A 23,481-nucleotide genomic window follows, 5' to 3' on the forward strand; every position below is an offset into this window, starting at 1 on the left:
GACAAGTGCCATTTTTTTGATGAAAGCAAGATGTTTTTATTATCTCTTTAAAACCAGCTCACCGATGTGCAATAACAGCTCATAGAAAAACTTGATTACAAAAAAATGTTAAACTAAAAGACAAACAACCAATTCTAGTGAATGAGGCCTTCGATGACGAAAAACAATAAGATGGTCTGCAAATACTGGTCTGTATTCACAAATGATATTGACTTTACAGACATTATAACCAATAAACCAATGGTTTCTAACACTAAGTCAAAGCCACTATATTCAATGTAGGGAAGGAAATTAGCTCACTAAAATAACAGGTTTCTTTAAAAAGTAACTAGTGTGAAGCTAGCAATTTAAGCCTCCATACACTAATAAAAAGAAAATGCCACCAGTGCTATTATGAACGGTATATCTATTATGGTGGATTATATGGCTTTGTGCCAATGTCCTAAAATATAATTAGGGGAAAACTAAATATGAGTTAACAACTAGAATGCTTGAACATCTTATTAATATAAAAAATGGGATCATCCAGGAATGGTGTCACAACATATACAGTTAGAGCATACCTCAGATAAATGTAATATACTTTTTTTGCAATAGATTATATACAGTTAAAAGAGTATTGATTACCTCTTGCTTTTCTGTGCTTGCCCAACACTCCCAGACAGGCCAAAAAGCACATTCTGTAGCCCAGGATTACAATAGACTGCAAATTGCCTAACTCAATATTGAAAGCCTATGTTACATTACAGAATTTGCTTTTTAGCCTCTCTAGGAACAAGCTCACATTTTTACACAAATGCAAGAAGCATTTTATGTCACTTTAATGTTACAGATTGATACTACAAAGAAAGTGCCGGTGTATTTATGCTTTCTAGTGGACTAAACGAAGATCTTTTATTTAAATACAGCATTTCCTATAAACAGGAGTTGTACATCTTAATGATATTGTATGGATAATGTTGAAAGCTAATAGATCACATTAAATTTAAAAATAAATCATTTCAATATGACTGTATGTGGATCAGTGGTAAAGGGAATTTTTAATGATAATATTTTGATGTGTTGTATATGTGTATAAATATATATATATATATATATATATATATATATATATATATATATATATATATGGTAACACATCTGCATTAGGTATGAGCAAATTGAATGCTTTGTATGGTAGACCGGAGTATTATAAAATACCAGATTTCAGAGCTGACAACCCTTTATCTTGGCACAGTCACAAAGGTTTAAAGGTGAGGCTTCACTCCTTTATCCTAGGGGAGTATTTAAAGAACCATTAAAACAGTAAAATCACAGAGGGCTAGATTACAAGTGGAGCGCTAATTTATCAGACTCCTGTAAATGGACAAATTTGCACGTTAGCCCTTCAAAAATTATCAGAGGTCAGAGGTTAACCTCTGGTTAATTTTTAAAATATCCCCCAATTTACGCCATAATAAAGTTTTTGTTTCCTTTTTTTTTTTTAAATAATTGTAGTATATTTAGGTTTACAAAAAAAAAAAACTGCACAAAGCAGTTTTATGGGGACAAAGGGTGTGGGGTGAAAAGTGCCTTTACATAGTGGTCTATGGGGACTGTGTGTTCCCTGTAAATATATATGTATACTCTTATATACATATATATTTATGTTTTAATGAGTGTATATTTTACATTCCAATGTTCTTCACATAGAAAATTATGTACTATTTATTATTAAATATACATTTATATATACAGGTATAGGTATATACAGATATATAAATAAATATATATATATATATATATATATATATATATATATATATATATAAATATTTACAATAAAAAGGACATTGGAATAATAAATATGTACAGTATATATACACCAAAAAAATTCTTCAGATATATATTGAAATATTTATTTAAGAATAAATAACATTCGTCTATGTGAAGAACATTGGAATGTGAAATATTAAAGGGATATGAAACCCAATTTTTTTCTTTCATGATTCAGATAGAGCATGCAATTTTAAACAACTTACTCATTTAAATGAGAAAGTTGCTTAAATTGCATGCTCTATTCGAATCATGAAAGAAAAAAATTGGGTTTTATATCCCTTTAATAATTCATGTTGGGTTTAGTGCTCTTAAAGATACAAAGCCAGGTTACCCCGCAAGTATGGGTGTTAGTTTTTTTGCAGCTTTTGCGCTCCATTTAAGTATATGGGGCCGATTTATCATAGTGCGAGCGGACATGCTCTGCTGTAGCTGATCATGTCCGCCCCACATCAATACATACGATGTCGGCATTTATCATTGCACAAGCATTTCTCGTGAAATGCTTGTGCAATGCCGCCCCCTGCACATTCGCAGCCAATCTGCCGCTAGCTAGGGGTGTCAATTAACCCAATCATATCAAATCGCGCTGAATGCTGTCCGCCGCCTCAGAGGTGGTAGACGAGTTAAGGAGCAGCAGTCTTAAGACCAATGCTTCTTAACTCCCATTTCCGGTGAACCTGAAGGCTCGCGCGGAAAAAATGCATGCAGGGCTTGGTAAATCGGCCCATATGGGAGAAGAAGTTAACACGATTGTTATATATTTTTACGTGTGAGGTTTACGCTTGCACGCAAAATTTTTACTTTCAGCTTGTCATACGAACAAAACCCAACGAGCGCATAGTTTATGCTCAAACAGTAAGCTAGCCCTAAGACGTATATATACACCCAAATCTTCATTTTTATTTTTTTCTTGAGTCCATTATGACACTTTATGCGATTCTAATGCTCAGTTCAGTCTTTACTTTTTTCTTTCAATTGATTTTTATATTTTTAGTTACCAGTAAACTTTAAAATAAAATTATTTATATATATATATATATATATATATATATATATATATATATATATATATATATATATATATATATATATATATATATAAAATAATCCACACATTATACTTTGGTATTTAAAAAGTCTATTACATCACTAGATCCGTTTGCACAGACTTGACAAATTACATACCTACCAACATTTGTGCCTGAGTAAGAGGGACTCAAGAGAGGCCTGACATAATTTTGTGGGTGCACCCATTTTGGGAGGGTGGGAATGTGGGTAGTTAGGGGTGTGTTTGGGTAGTTAATGGGTGTGACTGAGCATTTTGTGGGTGTGTATGGGTGCTCTGTGAGTAGGGCTAAGAAAAATTCTGCAGATAGTGACATTTCAGAGGGACAGAGCTTAGAATCAGGGATCTATGACTAAGGCTCAAGCTGAAACGCATAAGATCGCTTTCTGAGCCCATTCTTTGTTACGAGGTGGTTTGCTATTGTTGTTTTAACAGCTCCTGATGGAAAAATAAAGTTGTACTTTTTTTATGGATGTTTCCGGTCCCATTTCTATTTTTTCTACTATATAGAATCAGGGAATGTCCCTCTCGAATGGGGACAATTGGAAGGTCTGAAGTACCAATGGTTGTGACTACAATATCTTGAGTTGGTTTTCCAAATATAGACTTTAGTTTTGAAGGTATTTTAAATAGTACCATTATTTTTAAACTACTTTAAAAGTCCAAAAATTAATTACACCATCAAGGGGCCTTAAAATCTTTCACAGCACCAGCAACATGGTCTAAATAGTCACTATTATTAATTGACAGCTCAGAACTTGAGAGCCACAAAATAATATTGGCTCTTACAACTGACCACATTAACCAGCTATTTCTAACCCCTGTCACAATAACACTGGTACCTATGTAAGTACTACTGTTACTGGCTAGTAAATATAAACTACAACCTTTTACCAGTTGTTTACAATATAAAGCATTCCATTAAAATAGTTAGCCATAAAAGCGATTTAAACCACTATCAACGATAGCGGGAATGTAGTTCTGAGGTATATTATCAATAAAAATGGTTTACTTTAGGTTTCAAAAAGTACTATATTTTAGAGTGCTGTTTAGGATTGCGATCGAGCACAACACCTAACTCACCACATGTAACAAGTGCACAATGAGCGTGCTAGTAGCTCTCCCTGCATTATCGGTTAAAATTAAAGCAATAATATTATATTTATCTATTTATTTCATCAATTCAATTTGTACTTTCACTATAGTGCACCAAAGTATATTGTATAAAAAGTACTTGCAAACTGTATGTAGTGAACCGAGCGCTAGTGTCTAAGCCTTAAGCTCACTTCCAAAAAAGTCCCCTAGTAGACTTAAGAGAGCACAGATAGAACAAGATAGGGAAGGGAGCGCTAAAAAGCTGAAAAGGCTAAATGTCTAAAAGTTAATACAATTTATTGTATGAGCACAATGAAAACAAATAGATAAATATAATCACATATTAAAACATATTAAACAATGGTTAAAAACTACATGGAGCCATGATATCTAGAAGAGGTAGGTAGCAATTTTACAATACGGGTGATATTACGCAAAGTATGCAAATAGTATTGTGCAATGAATTAGAATATTAAAAAATTGCAATAACACAAGAAGGATTGCAATAAACATAAAAGTAATGGACACAAAGGTAAACACAAAAGTGAGTGGTATCCCAATCAAGAATAATAAGTTGCAATTACAAAAATAACTAGGTATAAGTGAAAAAATCCTTCCAAAAAAGTATCAATAACAATGAAATAAAAATCAAATAGTGTCCAAATACATTACAGTCCAAAGTGTCCAATTGTGATTATCCTAATGATGAGGTATTCTCATCAATCATTCTACAAAGTGAAAAAAATGGGAAAAAAATGCAAACATTTCAAAAGTATCACACCAAATGTGCTATAATCCAAATGAATAACTAAAGTCAAAGTAAAATATATGTTGCAAAAAACAAAAAACAAAAATAGAAGAAAAAATGAAGAAATAATGAATAAAAAACGATTAGAAACCATGTTCCTGAACCTGAAATAAAACAAAAAATAAGGTTTGTACACTTAGCTAATAGTAGAAATAAGCTCACCAGTATGTCAAGAGGCGTTTCGGCCTTGTCTAGGCCTTTTTCAAGACTTGATAGTCTTGAAAAAGGCCTAGACAAGGCCAAAACGCGTTATTGTATTTTTTGTTTTATTTCAGGTTCAGGAACATGGTTTCTAATAGTTTTTAACCGTTTTTTCTTCATTTTTCTTCATTTTTTCTTCTATTTTTGATTCTTGATTTTTGTTTTTTACAACATATCTTTTACTTTGACTTTTAGTTATTCATTTGGATTATAGCACATTTGGTGTGATACTTTTGAAATGTTTGGATTTTTTTCCCTTTTTTTCACTTTGAAGAATGATTGATGAGAATACCTCCACATTAGGATAATCACAATTGGACACTTTGGACTGTAATGTATTTGGACACTATTTGATTTTTATTTCATTGTTATTGATACTTTTTTGGAAGGATTTTTTCACTTATACCTAGTTATTTTTGTAATTGCAACTTATTATTCTTGATTGGGATACCACTCACTTTTGTGTTTACCTTTGTGTCCATTACTTTTATGTTTATTGCAATCCTTCTTGTGTTATTGCAATTTTTTAATATTCAAATTCATTGCACAATACTATTTGCATACTTTGCGTAATATCACCCGTATTGTAAAATTGCTACTTACCTCTTCTAGATATCATGGATCCATGTAGGTTTTAACCATTGTTTAAAATGTTTTAATATGTGATTATATTTATCTATTTGTTTTCATTGTGCTCATACAATAAATTGTATTAACTTTTAGACATTTAGCCTTTTCAGCTTTTTAGCGCTCCCTTCCCTATCTTGTTCTAAAAAGTCCTTGCATCAGGACTTGCTACTCATTAGTTTTCACAAGGCATATACATACCCACTGTATTTTCGTTATTACCACACTGTTTGGACTCACCTGCCCGGTCAGTTTGGGCTCTTTAGGGTTTGTGATGTCATACTGTCTGATGTCACCATGTAGCCAATTACTAAAGTAAAGAAAGCGATCATCCAGCGATAAGAGGATATCAGTGATCAGTCCTGGAAGGAGAAAGACAGTGAAGGAACACACATATTTGGGAATGAATACAGTCCACAATGCTCCATCAATAAGTAAAGGTGCAGTAGACGGTTATTATATAATAAAACAGAAAAAATATATTTTCATTTAAAGTAGATTACTTCATAACTATATATAAAAAAAATATCATCACATGCACAAACAATGCAACTATATTTTACAGATTGTTTCTTCACATTAATAAAAGGTAAATGCATACACAACCAAACCATTATGTCTCATGGTCCCTCCAGATCCAGAGATTAGATCAATCGTTAACTTTGCCTTCTACAACTGGAGATTAAAGCATTGTCCTTTAAACCTGACTCACCTGGCATTTCTTGCAAGGCCCATCCTTCCACCTTTTTGCTCTCCACTTTAATCACCTTGTCTGCTGCCCACTTGCCATCCTGTCAACAGAAAAGATTTCAAACTGATTCATCAGATCTTAACCTCTGAAGTGACAAGATTTGTTAATCACTCAACCAACACAATTTTAGCTCAGTCCCTCATCTTGTCTTGCCCTGATTACTGTAATCGCCTTTTAAGTGTTATCCCCAGTGCTTTGCCTCTCTCGAATCAATCATGAATACTGACGCAAAAATCCTTTAGCCATTCCTCTGTCAGACCTCATAATTGAACCTTATACGCTACAGAATAAATTTGAAATACTGTCCCTATCTTACAAAACACTTTAAAGGGGCACACAACAGTGAATATCAAACTAACTTAAAAACATGTTTACAATATTATTATCAGTTATTTGTAGATTCAGCAGCGCTAACAATATGCTTGCATTCGCATAAAATGATCACAAGTTATGTGATAACTTCTCAAGTGTACTTGACTGACCAAAAAGTGTTGTGTCCCTTTATTTATTATGCACTAACCAATAATTCCTAACACCTAGATTTTTTTTCCTAAACTAACCCTCTTCTTCTACTAACCATTATTACCTCTTTCCCGCTTCCACCTTTAACACTTATCTCATGCTATATCAGCACTGTGGAACACTCTTTACAGAAGAAGAAAAAAACTTTGTACCATCACTTTCCAAAAGATTAAACAATTGGGTATATTGTATTCCAGCTATATGAAGTTTTTCATGTGTTTTTTTCGTAAGGTTTTCAAATTCAAGACCATTCTAACACATTAGAAAACCTGGTTATAGTATGATTATCCAGGGGCCTCACACCACTTTAACTTCACCAATACTTTGCATTATGGGTAGTGGTGAATTTAGTTAAGTGCTACCTTTGGCACTGAAAAATATGCTGCCCCCCCAAACCCCACACCAACAAATTTAGCTCATATTTGATTGACATATTTCTCCCATCCAGAGGTCAGAGAAGTATGGAAAGGTCATACACTCCACACTAGAAAGCCTGGTGCACTTCATTTGTAATAAATAAATTATTTGGGTGGTATAGAAGTGGAAAAGCGTCATGCCATAAGAAAACACATTGCACTGCATGTTAAGGTTTTTGCTCATGCTAAACTACGATTCCTGATAATACAAAATTAAAAGTACAACTCAAATCACACCTTCAAATCATAATACTTGTACACATTGAACACATGATCACCTATGTAGATATTTTAAATATTTCATAAAATTATTCAACATTATAAACTGCACTCACCATAAACAGATATTACTGCCTTCAATATTGAATCAGCGGCCATGTTTTACTGTTACTTTAACATCAATAAAGTCCTGAAAACCCATTTTTTTATATAAATTTAATCACAAGCCTTATGTTCTTGTGTTATTTTTGTACTGGAAAGTCCCTTTTAAGCACATGCAGCTAGCACATGGTTATACAGACATGAAAGGGCTATGAGATCACACACCCATGCACAGGGACACACACACACAAAGGAGACAGATATGAGCTATATGGCATGAAATAAACCTGGCTTGGTAGCTGGTAGTGCATTTAATACTTTACTTGTCTACATTAATGTCCTGGCGCCAACTCTCTTTCCTGATGCCAAGTATCTAGTTATTGACCAGTAAAACCGGTTGGTTGGAGCACAGCCTTTGAAAAAAGTAGCCTGTAATTGTTACTATAGGTTTTGGGCACAGTATTCTCAAGGACTGGAAATTTTGTTACTCAACCATACCTATTTTGTTCAGTATCAATTCTATTAGTAAATAGTCCTCATTTTTAATAAATGTAATCAATAAAAGTATTATTGTATTAATTTGTTACTATGCACCACAATGCCATTATCTTTTTTTTTTCCTAGTAACTGAATTTTTATTTGGTTGTACTCAGATATTTTTGTCCTAAGACAAATAAAAGACTAGTCAGGATATTTTTGCAAAACTCAAAATAATTTTTTCCAATTCTACTTTACCTCCTAACAGCATACACAGCTTTGCCCTCACCTTGCCTTTGTAGAAGTGGAAAACAGAGCTGCTTAGGGCACAACCAACAAAGCCTTGTTCTTCATCTGGATTATGGAGGAATCTGATCTCAAGTGGTATCAGTCCATCTTGCCCCAAGTCCAGTGTCTGTATAAGAGTATGCTTGGTCCAATCCCACACATTCAAACTATGTCCATAGTGACCTATAAGTAAAGACATCTTGTAGCAGCAGATTGAACAATCGTTTTGGGAGTTTGGCAACCTTCAGTCCACTTTCTTACCTGCTGCAACATCGTCTGTATTAAACCCCTTCAAAAATGCACTGGGTGAACCCCATTCAGTGCTGATCATGACATTATGCCGTGGCTGGTACCAGAAATCATAGCCAAATTTTGCTAAATTGCCCTCTGCCTCCCAGTTTCCCTTCACCTCAAATGTCTCTCCATCCAGCAACACAAAACCACCTGAAATGGATAAACACAACTAGAAATATTGCTGAAAATAACACACAAAGAAAGAAAACCCCTGAATTACTGAATTAATTATACCCTATTATACTCGTATATCAACTGCATTAGCCAATAGAGAAGAAAAAGGGTTATTTAGGGATATTAACATATGGGGAATAAAATGTTTGTCCAAATAACTTGTACTATAAAATAGCATCACATTTGTCAGTGCAAATTCTTCAGATGTTGCTAATTCATGTCCATTTATGGGCACCTTTGGCATTTCCTGATGGGTCCCCCATGGCACTGATCATGATTTCCCCGCTACCAAGGCAGTGGGAGGTGTGCAAGTTAGCTAGTTTGCACTTTGAGAACACATCTTCCGGCTCCACAACCTGCAAATTCAAGGAAATCATCAAAACTAATCAACCAAAAAAACTCCAACACATATCTGCAGGGACAAAAATACTCAAATTAGATAAAGAATTGTGGTAATGTTAATTACCCAGCAAATACGAAACAGTCACTTAAAAAAAACCTTCTATTATTGTTTCTAGTCAATTTAATAAATAAAAAGGGACACAGATGGATTTTAAGAATGAGCATACAGTTTAAAAAAGTTCCAATTTACTTCTGCTATCAAATCTACTTAGTTCTCTTGGTATTCTTTGTTAAAATGCAGTTATATCAAGTAGCAGATAGCAGCACTACCAATATTAAAAGCAAAATACTTTGCTTTTAATATTGGTAGTGCTGCTGTTACTTGATATCATTGGATTTGGGACTGTGGTTCTGGTCCTTGATAGCCTGCACACCTGATGAATAATACCCTGGTGCTGGATTAGATTGGACTGTTGTTAAAATGCAGTTAGGTAGGCTTAGGTGCGTGCATGTGTCAAGACCACAATATGGCAGCAGTTTTTCAACAATACTTCTAAAAATGTTATAGATTTGCATTAGCACTAGATGGCAGCAGCGTTTGCTCTCATAAAGAGCGCCAGACACGTGCACACTACCTACCTAGGTATGCTCTTCAACAAAGAATTCCTTGAGAATAAAGTACATTTATGTATAGAAGTAAACTGGAATATTTTTCTTACATTAAATCTATCTGAATCATGGGGGAAAAAATTATGGGCTTCATGTCCCAATAACACTTAAAGTGATAGCAATGGTGCCCTAAATAATGCACTGCATGTCAAATTTAGCTTACAATTAAATCATTTACCTTAGTTTGTCATTTCAAATACAGTAGCTGCATTTCCTGATGAAAACTCCACTTACACTAAAATGTCAATACAGCAGTAATGGCTCCACAAAAATGACGTTAACAAGAAGCATCAGTGGGGGTGGGAGAAGCAGGTAGAGATGCAGAGAGCCCAGCCCTTTTTAAAGGGTGTTCCTGCACCAGCTTTAAATACAATGGACTCTTATCTGCTGCTTGCCTGAATCCATTGCCCCTTTAACTGCTGTGTTTATCCATCTATATTTGTTTTGTTTTTTATTTCTGTGCACATTATTCTGATTTGAGGCTACAAATTGTTTATCAATGAATAACTTGTAACAGTGTTATTATCTGGCAGTGGCAATTCCATACCTTGTGAATACGAGGGGCTCGAGGGGCGGTTCCCACATCTATCACATAGACACGGGAAGACACAAGAGAAGGTAGGATCAGTTTGTTCCTGGACTTAGAAGGGTCTCCAAAGCAGCTGCTGCAGGTGTTCCAGCCGCTGTGGTGCAGCTCATCATTAAGGTTGGGCATTGGCAGGCGGTGAATAACCTGCAGAATAAGTCAAACTGATTTATTATTGCCAAAACAGATCTCCCCTTATGATTAAACTACATATCCCCTAAGATCAGGCTCCAATCCTCAAATACATTGCTGCAAATTAAACAGCTTGTTCAGATTATTTGTATCATTTTGAAGAAAACCTAAGTTACAGAATCAGGTTTTCTACCTCTCTATAAAAGCATGAAATGAGCACTCTTTTATACAAAAGCTAGAGGTGTTTAATGTCCCTATAAGTGGCTAAGTTGTCTTTGGCTACTTACTTGTGAGTATGTTGGGGATTTAGGATCAACATCCACAGTGGCCAAGTAGTCAGGCTTATTTATGCCAGTGGAACGATAAATACAGGGCAAGTAAACAATCTGCTCCCGTGGACCTGTGAGGAAGAAGAGTCAACTTATCAGATATACAAGAAAACACTCTCTTTATCACTAAAGGACTATAGACACTGAATGCAATAGCTATATAGAGCAGGAGCATCCAATATAAAGAAACAGCAAAAACTAGAATGAAGAAGCAGAAACATAAAATACAATGAAAGGAGAGAAAGGGGAGAGAAAGAGAGAGGAATGAGATAGAAGAGAGAGTGGGGAAAGATGGAGAGGAAGAGAGAGGAAGAGAGAGAATGAGAGAATGAAAGAGAGAGAGAGAGAGAGAGAGAGAGAGAGAGAAAATGAGAGAGAATGAGAGAGAGAAAATGAGAGAGAATGAGAGAGAGAATGAGAGAGAGAGAGAGAGAGAGAGAGAGAGAGAGAGAATGAGAGCATGAGAGCATGAGAGCATGAGAGAGAGAGAGAATGAGAGAGATAATGAGAGAGAGAGAGAGAGAGAGAGAGAGAGAGAGAGAGAGAGAGAGAGAGAGAGAGAGAATGAGAGAGAGAGAGAATGAGAGAGAGAATGAGAGAGAGAGAGAATGAGAGAGAATGAGAGAGAGAATGAGAGAGAGAGAGAATGAGAGAGAGAGAGAGAGAGAGAGAGAGAGAGAGAGAGAGAGAGAGAGAGAGAGAGAATGAGAGAGAGAGAGAGAGAGAATGAGAGAGAGAATGAGAGAGAGAGAGAATGAGAGAGAGAGAGAAAATGAGAGAGAGAGAGAGAGAGAGAGAGAGAGAGAGAGAGAGAGAATGAGAGAGAGAATGAGAGAGAGAGAGAGAGAGAGAGAGAGAGAGAGAGAGAGAGGAGAGAGAGAGAGACAATGAGAGAGAGAGAGAGACAATGAGAGAGAGAGAGAGACAATGAGAGAGAGAGAGAGACAATGAGAGAGAGAGAGAGAATGAGAGAGAGAGAGAATGAGAGAAGTCATAGAGAGATGAGAGTGCGCAATTATAGACTAAGAAATTGAGACAAAGGTGAAAATTGGTCAGTGTTAGAGGGCTAATAGGGAAAAGAGTGAGCAACAAAGAGAGGTTGGCAATGAGCATTGAAAACAAGAAAAATGAAGAGGCAGTAAGAACATGTGGGTAGTGACAGGACATGTGTAAGTTGGCAAGGAGAAGAGACGACCTGGAATAAAGGAGAGAACAAGTTAGTTACTGACATTACCTTTCATTGCATCAAGAGGCGACTTGTAACCAGGACCACATAATTCACACTTAGCTAAAGTGAGAAAAAGAACAGTTTATCAGAGTCAAGAAATAACAAAGCTGTTAACAACAGCTAGCAGTGTCATTGGGTATAGAACCGAGCAATAGTCAGAGACCTACAGGATAATAAGTAAGCTGTACAGTTTCCAGAGTAAAACGGATCTCTGGTTAATTTTCTGAGCACTAATTGCTACTGCGAGATCACGGTAGCAATAACCAGCCACTTATAATAGGTGGTTAATTATCACACTCCCGCAAACAGGCACGATAATCTAGAGCTCCTCTTGTAATCTAGCCTAATATGTTTTATTATATTATTTGGTTTTCACCTTTAAAACATTGTTATTTAAACCATTTCACTGTCAGTGAAAAGAAAAAAAAAAACATAAAAATATACTTGTTTGTCAAAAGAAAGCAGCATTATTCACTGCAAAATACTTCTCTGTTATGAAGATGCCGTTTCATGCATCCACATTCTGTTTTATATCCCTTGTGAAGTAGCTTTTTATAATAGAATGATGCAATAAACTGAAGCTTGTTTCAATAACGTATCATTATGTTTGTGGTATTACAGCGGCCTACAGCTAACGTGTGGCTAAAACACACCAAGCTCAGCAAAGCGCAACAAACACCAGAGAACCAATCAAGCAATGGCAAATAATTATCGTTAAATTTACACCAATCCAAAATAGATGATTGAATTTGTATCATGTCCCACAAATGTATGATAGAATACTAGGGCAACTTTTTATGTATCTAATTCTAATAAACATGGGACTAATCAAACCCTGATATTAATATATCTGTTTTCAATTCCAAAACAGAATCTATGTGCAAACAGAAATCTAGCTGAGCTAATTCTATATTTTTTTTTATTGAATTTTTTTTTCTAACATTTTAGTAACAGGTTCCTTAACTTATATCTCACCTTACCACCCATTCCATAGTGAAAAACAAAATGTTTAATTTACAAATCTCTGTATTAATCGATAGTGCAATAATACAATGCTCTAACTCAGGGCCGTCTTTAATATTGATTGGACCCTGGACAAAAAATTTCTTGGGCCCCCCCCACCCCCCACCCCATGCAATTTCGCTCTCCACCCCCAACATCCCAAAAAACAACTAAATCAATTTTTTTTTATTATTAGCCCAGTGGTGGATCATCCGCTGCTGGGCTAATCATTTAAAAAAAAAAATTGCAATATGTGAAACTGGACCTAAGCAGTACAAATAAGTAAATAAATATATAAATTCCTCCACTGTGGATTCATTTAATATTCTTTTGAATGTGATTCTGGTGTTAGGTTAGCTGGTTAAAGAGATTTAGGGCAGCCAACAGGAGCAAAGCAAGGTAAAGGAGGAAGCATGGAGGTGCAGACAAATATAAATTTACTGACTGGAACAGCAGAAATACTATGGGAAGCTGTAAAATCTGAGACAGAGAGAAAATAAAAACTATAAAAATAAAACTTACATTAATGTGTGAAGTATCAGCATGACGCTATACACCAGCCACACCAGCACATGTCGCTTCTTTGCTAGGAACAAGTTCCCTCTCACCCTGAACTAGACAATGCTGCATGGGGAGGGGCGTGTGTGCACTCACTTATTCTTCCCACTGACACCTTTCTACAAAGCACTATTCCCCTAACAAACTTCAGTTAGTTGATCTTAGGGCCACAGCAGAAAGAGCAGGGCTAAGGGGACCAGTAGACTGGATGCTGTCTGTCCAAGGCTGCATGGATACAGTGTGAGATGAGTCACACAGCCTCAAGACTGAAGAGAGCAGTGTATGCAGCTGCACAGATGCTCAAATCCTCATGTGCCTGCCGCTCCAGCTTTCTGCTGCATGCGCCTACAGTCAGCCCTACCCAGAAACAATCCCCACCACCAGAGCAGTTACTTGGTAACAGTGGTAACCCCAGTAGGACCTTTTCTGATGCAGTGGGAAATGGCTGGATGCCGAGTTAGGGCTTTGCATTCAGTGCTGCACAGTGCACATCTAAAACAGCACATGGCACTAGCTTGGCATGTCACATGACACCGTCACGGTCTGGCACAGTTTTTAAAAAAAATATAAGCAGAGTACTTTTGACTGTGACAGTATTAGGACTGAATGTGTGTGTTCCCCATGTCACATCAGCAGTCTGGTATAAACCATTAAAAAAAAAAAAAAAAAAAAAATTTTTTTTTTTTTTTTTTTTTTTTTTTTTTAGGACTCTTGGGCCCCTCAACAGAGACTGGGCCCAGGGCAGCTGCCCCTTTTGCCCTGTGTTAAAGACGGTCCTGCTCTAACTAACATATTAGAACATTTTCTTTTTGCACTTTTATATCCCTAAAGCTTAGTTTGCTGGTATCAGATGACAGACATCAGTCAATCACAGACTAGTATACGTAATCTGGCCCTTAGTGTTCAATGTCCCTTTAATATACAGTATCTATTTCTTAGGTTTTATATCTGTATTATTAGATTTACCAATGCAGTTGCACACTTGTCTGTATAGACCTAAGTATCATATTGAATTATTGCTAACTACGTCTACAGGAAGGATACACTGCTTAACATTTTCTCCTCTTCAAGTAATTTTAATTAATGAAAAAAGGGTAATCTACTAAAAAGTATTGTCTGTAATAATCTACCCCTCAGGAAACAAAAAACATGTTACACTCCATTGAAGTGCAAATGACTGTGTGTAAAAAAGCAGACTTCTGTTATCAGTACTTAAGAGTAAACATTATATAAGGATCACCTCATAGTTAAAGGTATATGAGAACCATTCCCCAGTTTTACATAACCAACACTGATATATTAATACGCTTTTTACCCCTGTGATTACCTTGTATCTAAGCCTCTGCAGACTGCCCCCTTATCTTGGTTCTTTTGCCAGACTTGCATTTTAGCCAATCAGTGCAGACTCTTAAAATACTCCACGGGAGTGAGCACACTGTTATCTATATGATACACATGAACTAGTAGCAGTGTCTAACTGTCAAAAACTGTCAAAATGCACTGAGATAACAGGCAGTTCAACAGCTTAGAAATTAGCATATGAGCCTACCTAGGTTTAGCGTTCCACAAAGAATACCAAGAGAGCAAAGCAAATTTGATGATAAAAGTAAATTGGAAAGTTGTTTAAAATTCCATGCCATATCTGAATAAATGAAAATTTAATTTAGACTAGACTGTCCCTTTTAACTAAAATGCACACTGTAAAATGTCCCTGTCTACCACACTCAAAAATACTCTGTATCTGGCTTCTGTAACAAATATTTATCTATCTGCAACACATTATGAAGGTGAAAGCCCACAATGTTTCTTACAGGAGGAAAAACATTGCACAGCACAGCTCATGAGCGCTGTTTAGTTTGTCGTGGATGACTTCCAAACAAGACTCCAGAGGAACTAACTGCGAGTCATGAGCGTGGCCTCTACCTCTGCTTATCAGACATGCAGCATAGCTGGGTCAAAACTGATTAGACGATATTGTAAGAACAATCGTCCATTTCACAAGAGCTGGCAAATAAAAAGTTGTTGGAGAGTTGCAGAGAGGTAAAAAGTTGAGGAACCTGACATATTTTCAAATAAAGAATGGTATATATATATATATATATATAGGGAAAAAACTAAAGTGCTATAGTTAATTTTAGATTTAATGAGACTGGATGTTTAAAGAAACATTATGATAAAAATGTATGAGCTTTAATCTGTTAGCAAGAATCACAAATTAAAAAAAAAAAGACTTTACCTATAACCTAGTTTCCTTTGCTTTTATAAGGTGTGTAAACTGCTGTTAACAAGTATCTCCATTAAAGTATATGGAGGTGTTTATGTTTTTATGTCACCACCAGTTTACAACAGCAATGGAAACTAGGCCTATACATTTAAATGAATAGTCTAGTCAAAATTAAACTTTAATGATTCAGATAGACCATGCAATGTTAAGCAAATTTCTAATTTACTCCTATTATCATTTTTTTCTTTGTTCTCTTGGTATCTTTATTTGAATATAAGCATAGGACCCGGCCCATTTTTTGTTCAGCACCTGGGTAGTGCTTTCTGATTGGTGTCTAAATGTAGCCACCAATCAGCAAGCGCTACCCAGGTTCTAAACCAAAAATGGGCCGGCTCCTAAGCTTACATTCAAATAAAGATACCAAGAGAATGAAGAAAAATTGATAATAGGAGTAAATTAGAAAGTTGCATACAATTGAATGCTCTATCTGAATCATGAAAGTTTAATTTTGACTAGACTATTCCTTTAACCCTTGCACTTCTTATAGCTACTGATCAGCTCCTGAACAGGAAACCATTAATCTGAGAACGTATGATGGCTGCTCTGCAGCATTTGCCTGCTTGGCCACTGCAATGCTTATAGCCAGGGTTGCCGCCTCAGCCATGTTTTCCTCGACACATATAAGATACACATGCTGCAGGGTGTGCAGAGAGGAATATGAATAGAGCTGACCAGAGACACAAGATTTTCCTTCCTGCAAACCCTGCAGCATGTGTAACTCATAAGTGTCCAGGAAAACACAGCTGAGGTGGCAACCCTACTTACAGCTCCTAATCAGGACTTTTTAATTTTTCTTTAAAGAGACATAGAACCATAAAAATATAATTTATTATTCAGATAGTGTGTACAATTTTAAAAATCTTCCAATTTACTTCTATTATAAAATGTACTTTGTGTTATCTTGGTATCCTTTGTTAATAAGCAAGTAGGAAGGTGTAGGAACGTGCACGTGACTGGAGCAATAAATGGCAGCAGTTTTAAAACTATGTTATAAATTTGCAAGAACAGTAGGTGGCAAAAAATGTTTCCTGTCATGTACTGCTCCAGATATGTGCACGGTACCTATCTAGATATTACTTCAACAAAGAATACTATGAGAACAAAGTCAATTTGGTAACAGAAGTAAACAGGAAACTGTGTGCTCTGTGTAAATACGAAAGAACAATTGTGGGTTTCATGTTTGTTTAAATTTTGTTTTAGGAAATCTGCATCATCACACTTTATTTGACCTGTTAATTTCTTGCTCTATTCAAGTTAAGTAATTTAAATATAACTGAAGGGTGCATTATTTACAGGTATTTCCTGTTATACAGCATTAGTATCTGTTTATGATAAATGGCTGCATGTACATAGGCCTTGCAGGCAAACAATGTCTTAATAGATGATTAACACATGTATCTAGATACTTCAAAACTAATTAGTTTCAAAAATAGGAGATCCCAAACTTTATTTAAATATGTCTGTGTTCATGCTATCCAAAACAGGATACTAAGGTTTCTTAAAAGGTCCTTTTTTTGCTACATATAAGAGCATATTTTAAATTGCATATATTTGTAATGTTTATTTTTGTGCTGAGTAAGACACGGCTGGTGATCCAATCAGGAAGTCATAGGCACACACGTACCAATCACTGGCTGTTTTCTGCTCAGGAAGCACTCCTTGTGGACATCAAACACCTCCTGTTTTTGTATAAAAATTGTATTTCTCCAACATTGGTGTGTCCGGTCCACGGCGTCATCCTTACTTGTGGGATATTCTCTTCCCCAACAGGAAATGGCAAAGAGTCCCAGCAAAGCTGGTCACATGATCCCTCCTAGGCTCCGCCCACCCCAGTCATTCTCTTTGCCGTTGCACAGGCAACATCTCCACAGAGATGGTTAAGAGTTTTTTTGGTGTTTAAATGTAGTTTTTATTCTTCTATCAAGTGTTTGTTATTTTAAAATAGTGCTGGTATGTACTATTTACTCTGAAACAGAAAAAGGATGAAGATTTCTGTTTGTAAGAGGAAGATGACTTTAGCAGACAGTTACTAAAATCGATTGCTGTTTCCACACAGGACTGTTGAGATGAAGTAACTTCAGTTGGGGGAAACAGTTAGCAGACCTTTCTGCTTAAGGTATGACTAGCCATATTTCTAACAAGACCATGTAATGCTGGAAGGCTGTCATTTCCCCTCATGGGGACCGGTAAGCCATTTTTCTTAGTTAAACATAAAAGAATAAAGGGCTTCAAAAAGGGCTTAAAAAACTGGTAGACATTTTTCTGGGCTAAAACGATTGCTTTACTAGGCATATTATGCAGATTCTAACTAATAATGGTTATTATAATCTTGGGGATTGTTTAGAAAAACGGCAGGCACTGTGTTGGACACCTTTTTCAGATGGGGGCCTTTTCTAGTTATATAGCTGGGACTGTATAGGGGTTAAATGTAAAAACGGCTCCGGTTTCGTTATTTTAAGGGTTAAAGCTCTGAAATTTGGTGTGCAATACTTTTAATGCTTTAAGACACTGTGGTGAAATTTTGGTGAATTTTGAACAATTCCTTCATACTTTTTCACATATTCAGTAATAAAGTGTTTTCAGTTTGAAATTTAAAGTGACAGTAACGGTTTTATTTTAAAACGTTTTTTGTGCTTTGTTGACAAGTTTAAGCCTGTTTAACATGTCTGTACCATCAAATAAGCTATGTTCTATATGTATGAAAGCCAATGTGTCTCCCCATTTAAATTTATGTGATAATTGTGCCATAGTGTCCAAACAAAATAAGGACAGTAATGCCACAGATAATGATATTGCCCAAGATGATTCCTCAAATGAGGGGAGTAAACATGATACTACATCATCCCCTACTGTGTCTACACCAGTTATGCCCACACAGGAGGCCCCTAGTACATCTAGTGCGCCAATACTTATTACCATGCAACAATTAACGGCTGTAATGGATAACTCTATAGCAAATCTTTTATCCAAAATGCCTACTTATCAGAGAAAGCGCGATTGCTCTGTTTTAAACACTGAAGAGCAAGAGGACGCTGATGATAATTGTTCTGTCATACCCTCACACCAATCTGAAGGGGCCATGAGGGAGGTTTTGTCTGAGGGAGAAATTTCAGATTCAGGAAAGATTTCTCATCAAGCTGAACCTGATGTTGTGACATTTAAATTTAAATTAGAACATCTCCGCGCACTGCTTAAGGAGGTATTATCTACTCTGGATGATTGTGACAATTTGGTCATTCCAGAATTATGTAAGATGGACAAGTTCCTAGAGGTTCCGGTGCCCCCCGACGCTTTTCCTATACCCAAGCGGGTAGCAGACATAGTAAATAAAGAGTGGGAAAGGCCCGGCATACCTTTTGTCCCCCCCCCCCCCCCCCCTATATTTAAGAAATTATTTCCTATAGTCGACCCCAGAAAGGACTTATGGCAGACAGTCCCCAAGGTCGAGGGGGCGGTTTCTACTCTAAACAAACGCACTACTATTCCTATCGAAGATAGTTGTGCTTTCAAAGATCCTATGGATAAAAAATTAGAGGGTTTGCTTAAAAAGATTTTTGTTCAGCAAGGTTACCTTCTACAACCAATTTCATGCATTGTTCCTGTCACTACGGCAGCGTGTTTCTGGTTCGAGGAACTAGAAAAGTCGCTCAATAAAGAATCTTCGTATGAGGAGGTTATGGACAGAGTTCAAGCACTTAAATTGGCTAACTCTTTTATTTTAGATGCCGCTTTGCAATTAGCTAGATTAGCGGCGAAAAATTCAGGGTTTGCTATCGTGGCGCGCAGAGCGATTTGGCTAAAGTCTTGGTCAGCGGATGTGTCTTCCAAGACAAAATTGCTTAACATTCCTTTCAAGGGTAAAACATTATTTGGACCTGATTTGAAAGAGATTATTTCAGACATCACTGGGGGAAAGGGCCACGCCCTCCCACAGGATAGGTCTTTTAAGGCTAAAAATAAGCCTAATTTTCGTCCCTTTCGCAGAAACGGACCAGCCTCTAATTCTACATCCTCTAAGCAAGAGGGTAATACTTCACAACCCAAACCAGCCTGGAAACCAATGCAAGGCTGGAACAAGGGTAAGCAGGCCAAGAAGCCTACCACTGCTACCAAAACAGCATGAAGGGATAGCCCCCGATCCGGGACCGGATCTGGTGGGGGGCAGACTTTCTCTCTTTGCTCAGGCTTGGGCAAGAGATGTTCAGGATCCTTGGGCGCTAGAAATAGTTTCTCAAGGTTATCTCCTGGAATTCAAGGAACTACCCCCAAGGGGAAGGTTCCACAGGTCTCAATTATCTTCAAACCAAATAAAAAGACAGGCATTCTTACATTGTGTAGAAGACCTGTTAAAGATGGGAGTGATTCATCCAGTTCCAATAAGAGAACAAGGGATGGGTTTTTATTCCAACCTGTTCATAGTTCCCAAAAAAGAGGGAACATTCAGACCAATTTTGGATCTCAAGATCCTAAACAAATTTCTCAGGGTACCATCGTTCAAAATGGAAACTATTCGAACGATCCTACCTACTATCCAGGAAAATCAATTTATGACTACCGTGGATTTAAAAGATGCGTACCTACATATTCCTATCCACAAGGAACATCATCAGTTCCTAAGGTTCGCTTTTCTGGACAAGCATTACCAGTTTGTGGCACTTCCATTCGGATTAGCCACTGCTCCAAGGATTTTCACAAAGGTACTAGGGTCCCTTCTAGCGGTTCTAAGACCAAGGGGCATTGCAGTAGTACCTTACTTGGACGACATCCTGATTCAAGCGTCGTCTCTGTCAAAAGCAAAGGCTCATACGGACATCGTCCTAGCCTTTCTCAGATCTCACGGATGGAAGGTGAACAAAGAAAAAAGTTCTCTGTCCCCGTCAACAAGAGTTCCCTTCTTGGGAACAATAATAGATTCCTTAGAAATGAGGATTTTTCTGACAGAGGTCAGAAAATCAAAAATTCTAAGCTCTTGTCAAGTACTTCATTCTGTTCTTCGTCCTTCCATAGCGCAGTGCATGGAAGTAATAGGATTGATGGTTGCAACAATGGACATAGTTCCTTTTGCACGAATTCATCTAAGACCATTACAACTGTGCATGCTCAGACAGTGGAATGGGGATTATACAGACTTGTCTCCGACGATTCAAGTAGATCAAAAGACCAGAGATTCACTCCGTTGGTGGCTGACCCTGGACAATCTGTCACAGGGAATGAGCTTCCGCAGACCAGAGTGGGTCATTGTCACGACCGACGCCAGCCTGGTGGGCTGGGGCGCGGTCTGGGAACCCCTGAAAGCTCAGGGTCTATGGTCTCGGGAAGAATCTCTTCTCCCGATAAACATTCTGGAACTGAGAGCGATATTCAATGCTCTCAAAGCTTGGCCTCAACTAGCAAAGGCCAAATTCATAAGGTTTCAATCAGACAACATGACGACTGTTGCATATATCAATCATCAGGGGGGAACAAGGAGTTCCCTGGCGATGGAAGAAGTGACCAAAATAATTCAATGGGCGGAGGATCACTCCTGCCACTTGTCTGCGATCCACATCCCAGGAGTGGAAAATTGGGAAGCGGATTTTCTGAGTCGTCAGACATTCCATCCGGGGGAGTGGGAACTCCATCCGGAAATCTTTGCCCAAATAACTCAATTATGGGGCATTCCAGACATGGATCTGATGGCGTCTCGTCAGAACTTCAAGGTTCCTTGCTACGGGTCCAGATCCAGGGATCCCAAGGCGACTCTAGTAGATGCACTAGTAGCACCTTGGACCTTCAACCTAGCTTATGTATTCCCACCGTTTCCTCTCATTCCCAGGCTGGTAGCCAGGATCAATCAGGAGAGGGCTTCGGTGATCTTGATAGCTCCTGCGTGGCCACGCAGGACTTGGTATGCAGACCTGGTGAATATGTCATCGGCTCCACCATGGAAGCTACCTTTGAGGCAGGACCTTCTTGTTCAAGGTCCATTCGAACATCCGAATCTGGTTTCCCTCCAGCTGACGGCTTGGAGATTGAATGCTTGATTTTATCAAAGCGTGGGTTTTCAGATTCTGTAATAGATACTCTGATTCAGGCTAGAAAGCCTGTAACTAGAAAAATTTACCATAAAATATGGAAAAAATATATCTGTTGGTGTGAATCCAAAGGATTGCCATGGAACAAGATAAAGATTCCTAAGATTCTATCCTTTCTACAAGAAGGTTTGGAGAAAGGATTATCTGCAAGTTCTCTAAAGGGACAGATTTCTGCTTTATCTGTCTTACTACACAAACGACTGGCAGCTATGCCAGATGTTCAAGCATTTGTTCAGGCTCTGGTTAGGATCAAGCCTGTTTACAGACCTTTGACTCCTCCCTGGAGTTTAAATCTAGTTCTTTCAGTTCTTCAAGGGGTTCCGTTTGAACCCTTACATTCCGTAGATATTAAGTTCTATCTTGGAAAGTTTTGTTTTTGGCTGCAATCTCTTCTGCTAGAAGAGTTTCAGAGTTATCTGCTCTGCAGTGTTCTCCTCCTTATCTGGTGTTCCATGCAGATAAGGTGGTTTTGCGTACTAAGCCTGGTTTTCTTCCTAAAGTTGTTTCTAACAAAAATATTAACTAGGAGATAGTTGTACCTTCTTTGTGTCCGAATCCAGTTTCAAAGAAGGAGCGTTTGTTACACAATTTGGACGTTGTCCGTGCTCTAAAATTCTATTTAGAGGCTACTAAAGATTTCAGACAAACATCATCCTTGTTTGTTGTTTATTCTGGTAAAAGGAGAGGTCAAAAAGCGACTTCCACCTCTCTTTCCCTTTGGCTTAAAAACATTATCCGTTTGGCTTATGAGACTGCCGGACGGCAGCCTCCTGAACGAATCACAGCTCACTCCACTAGGGCTGTGGCTTCCACATGGGCCTTCAAGAACGAGGCTTCTGTTGATCAGATATGTAAGGCAGCGACTTGGTCTTCACTGCACACTTTTGCCAAATTTTACAAATTTGATACTTTTGCTTCTTCGGAGGCTATTTTTGGGAGAAAGGTTTTGCAAGCTGTGGTGACTTCCGTTTAGGTGACCTGATTTGCTCCCTCCCTTCATCCGTGTCCTAAAGCTTTGGTATTGGTTCCCACAAGTAAGGATGACGCCGTGGACCGGACACACCAATGTTGGAGAAAACAGAATTTATGCTTACCTGATAAATTACTTTCTCCAACGGTGTGTCCGGTCCACGGCCCGCCCTGTTTTTTTTAATCAGGTCTGATGAATTATTTTCTCTAACTACAGTCACCACGGTATCATATGATTTCTCCTATATATATTTCCTCCTGTCCATCGGTCGAATGACTGGGGTGGGCGGAGCCTAGGAGGGATCATGTGACCAGCTTTGCTGGGACTCTTTGCCATTTCCTGTTGGGGAAGAGAATATCCCACAAGTAAGGATGACGCCGTGGACCGGACACACCGTTGGAGAAAGTAATTTATCAGGTAAGCATAAATTCTGTTTTTGTCCCAGTTCT

At 37.5% G+C, this 23,481-nt stretch overlaps 1 protein-coding gene across 1 annotated transcript in view; it reads right to left on the reverse strand.

Annotated features, from left to right (window-relative positions):
- LOC128650188 (methanethiol oxidase) overlaps window positions 1–23,481 on the reverse strand; it is a 72,443-nt gene that overhangs the window by 34,461 nt on the left and 14,501 nt on the right. The window contains exons 2-9 of the mRNA XM_053703936.1: window positions 12,151–12,204; window positions 10,875–10,987; window positions 10,417–10,602; window positions 9,094–9,214; window positions 8,652–8,834; window positions 8,392–8,573; window positions 6,328–6,406; window positions 5,856–5,977 (exon numbers count right to left, since the gene is read on the reverse strand). Coding sequence (XP_053559911.1) covers window positions 5,856–5,977; window positions 6,328–6,406; window positions 8,392–8,573; window positions 8,652–8,834; window positions 9,094–9,214; window positions 10,417–10,602; window positions 10,875–10,987; window positions 12,151–12,204 — 1,040 coding nt within the window. The remainder of the gene's footprint in view (window positions 1–5,855; window positions 5,978–6,327; window positions 6,407–8,391; window positions 8,574–8,651; window positions 8,835–9,093; window positions 9,215–10,416; window positions 10,603–10,874; window positions 10,988–12,150; window positions 12,205–23,481) is intronic.

The sequence above is a fragment of the Bombina bombina genome, chromosome 1 (genome assembly GCF_027579735.1).
Source record: "Bombina bombina isolate aBomBom1 chromosome 1, aBomBom1.pri, whole genome shotgun sequence".
Classification (NCBI taxonomy): domain Eukaryota; kingdom Metazoa; phylum Chordata; class Amphibia; order Anura; family Bombinatoridae; genus Bombina; species Bombina bombina.